The sequence below is a fragment of the Melitaea cinxia genome, chromosome 23 (assembly GCF_905220565.1).
Source record: "Melitaea cinxia chromosome 23, ilMelCinx1.1, whole genome shotgun sequence".
NCBI lineage: Eukaryota > Metazoa > Arthropoda > Insecta > Lepidoptera > Nymphalidae > Melitaea > Melitaea cinxia.
In genome coordinates this window covers 8249782-8251725 of record NC_059416.1, presented here as the reverse complement: position 1 = coordinate 8251725, position 1944 = coordinate 8249782, and the positions used below count along the sequence as shown (strand labels likewise).

At 32.8% G+C, this 1944-nt stretch overlaps 1 protein-coding gene across 1 annotated transcript; it reads left to right on the top strand.

The window, feature by feature from the left end:
• On the top strand, window positions 1-1944 carry LOC123665009. Its single transcript, XM_045599371.1, has 4 exons — window positions 1-314; window positions 608-789; window positions 1055-1309; window positions 1736-1944. Exons 1-4 carry the CDS (start codon window positions 1-3, stop codon window positions 1942-1944), a joined length of 960 nt encoding a protein of 319 aa, XP_045455327.1.

The window sequence follows — 1944 nt, the reverse complement described above, 5'->3', positions numbered from 1 at the left end:
ATGGCTGCAAAATTCTCAATAAAATTTGCAGTCTTAATGATTTTATTGATCGCTGTAGAAATAATACCAATACAGTTACAGGAAGGCGAAGAATTGAAAGAGAACAACGTAGAAGGTTCGCAACTGAATCAGTGCTTAAGTGTTTCAGGACGTTCTGAAATCGGTGTTTGCTTTGGTAAAGAATTGTTGAATAAATTAAACGATTACGATGAAACAGAGGCTTTTAGCTTGGCAACTGGCGTGTCTTTTGTTAGAGATGAGAAGACCCCCAGGGATTTTGGCAGTTTTCTTGATAAAGATCCTATGGACTTCCGGTATGGCTTAATTCAATTATTTATTCAACCTTTGACAACTTTTATTTTTAAAAGCAACTAGCTGTCCTAACGAACTTCGTCGATCTTTTTTTCCGTGAATATAACAACCAGATATATCAAAATAAAATATACTTTAGCTATTATAAACAAACAACAAAGACAAAGTAACATATCTGTGTAAAATTTCATTAAAACCGCTCCTGACACAAGATTTTAATATACATATTTATCAATTTACAAAGAAAATAAAACAATTAGTTAACTGTCAAGTATTTTTTTTTTTAATATTTCAGGTCTATAATGGAAGACGCCGGTAATCTAATATCAAAACGTTCATTGCATTGGGATCTAGGAACATTTTACCCTGGACTGGTTATGAGAATAGGCCCTACGCTAGCTAATGGTGTTTTAGAATTTGTTATTGATCCTAGAATAAAAGACAGAACGTATCACCAACAAGGAGAATTATCAACTGGTAAGTGAACTTGTAAAAGAATCTTTTTTAGAGATGTAGTAGTTTGCTTGTACATATAAAATTGTAATAAAATATACTTAACGTTTACTAGTAATCAACGCCATCTTTTGGCTAGCATACGAACCTCTAGCATTGGGTGAGGTAAAGGCTATCAACACGTTAAGCTAATTTTACGCCATCTATTGCTGAACAGTAGAACTATAAAGCCAACTCACCGCCATAAATGTAACAAAAAAATTAAAGAAAACATAATTTATTTTTTCAGGACGATTATTGGCAAGAAACATATTGGTACCATTTCTATTGGGTCTTAAATTTCATATTACAACACTTTTGCCTTTGTTACTTGGTCTATTATTACTGGCCAGTAAAAAGGCATTCCTGTTGGCAAAAGTGGCTCTCTTAGCTGTAACATTGTTTAGTGGCGGATCAGCTTGGAGCGGGCATGATTATTTTAGCAGTTTTGGAAGTCCTACCCTTTCTTCATATAGCTCTCATGAGAACCTTGGACAATATCAAGGTCACTATAGTTCAGGAGGTAATTATTGACAACCAGATATAAAGTAAAACCACTTCAGAATTAAATTACAGTTTTATTAATTTAAAAAAAAAAAACTAACGAGAAGAAAACTTTTGTACCACTATTTGAATATTCGATTAAGTATTAGCGCTCTTTCAAAAACTTTAAGAATCCGATTTCTTTAATTTTCCTATCACAGGTCCCTTAACATCATGCAGATGTTCCATTACTAGGCCATCATTTTATTATTTTGGAAAACCTTGAAATAAACCTCTTAATATTGTATAAATTCTCTTTGTAAGTATACATTAGATATACGGAAAAATAACCAAAAACAAAATAATTAATGGGATCACTTATGGGAAACTCAAAAGCTTTGCTGTTTATTATCCTAAATTACCAATTATGATAATCTAACTGTTTCAGGATACTATCGCGACCACAAACACCCTTACAGCGGCGATTACTACTATAAAGAAAAAGCAGTAGAACCATCTACAGCCTCTCCCATAACACCCGATGAACTAAGAGATAGATTGGAAAGGTTATTTGTAACAAAGAAAGAAATTAATGATCAAAGAGAAGAAACGAAAATAAGGAATGCAAGAAACTTCGCTTGGACACCGATCATTTAA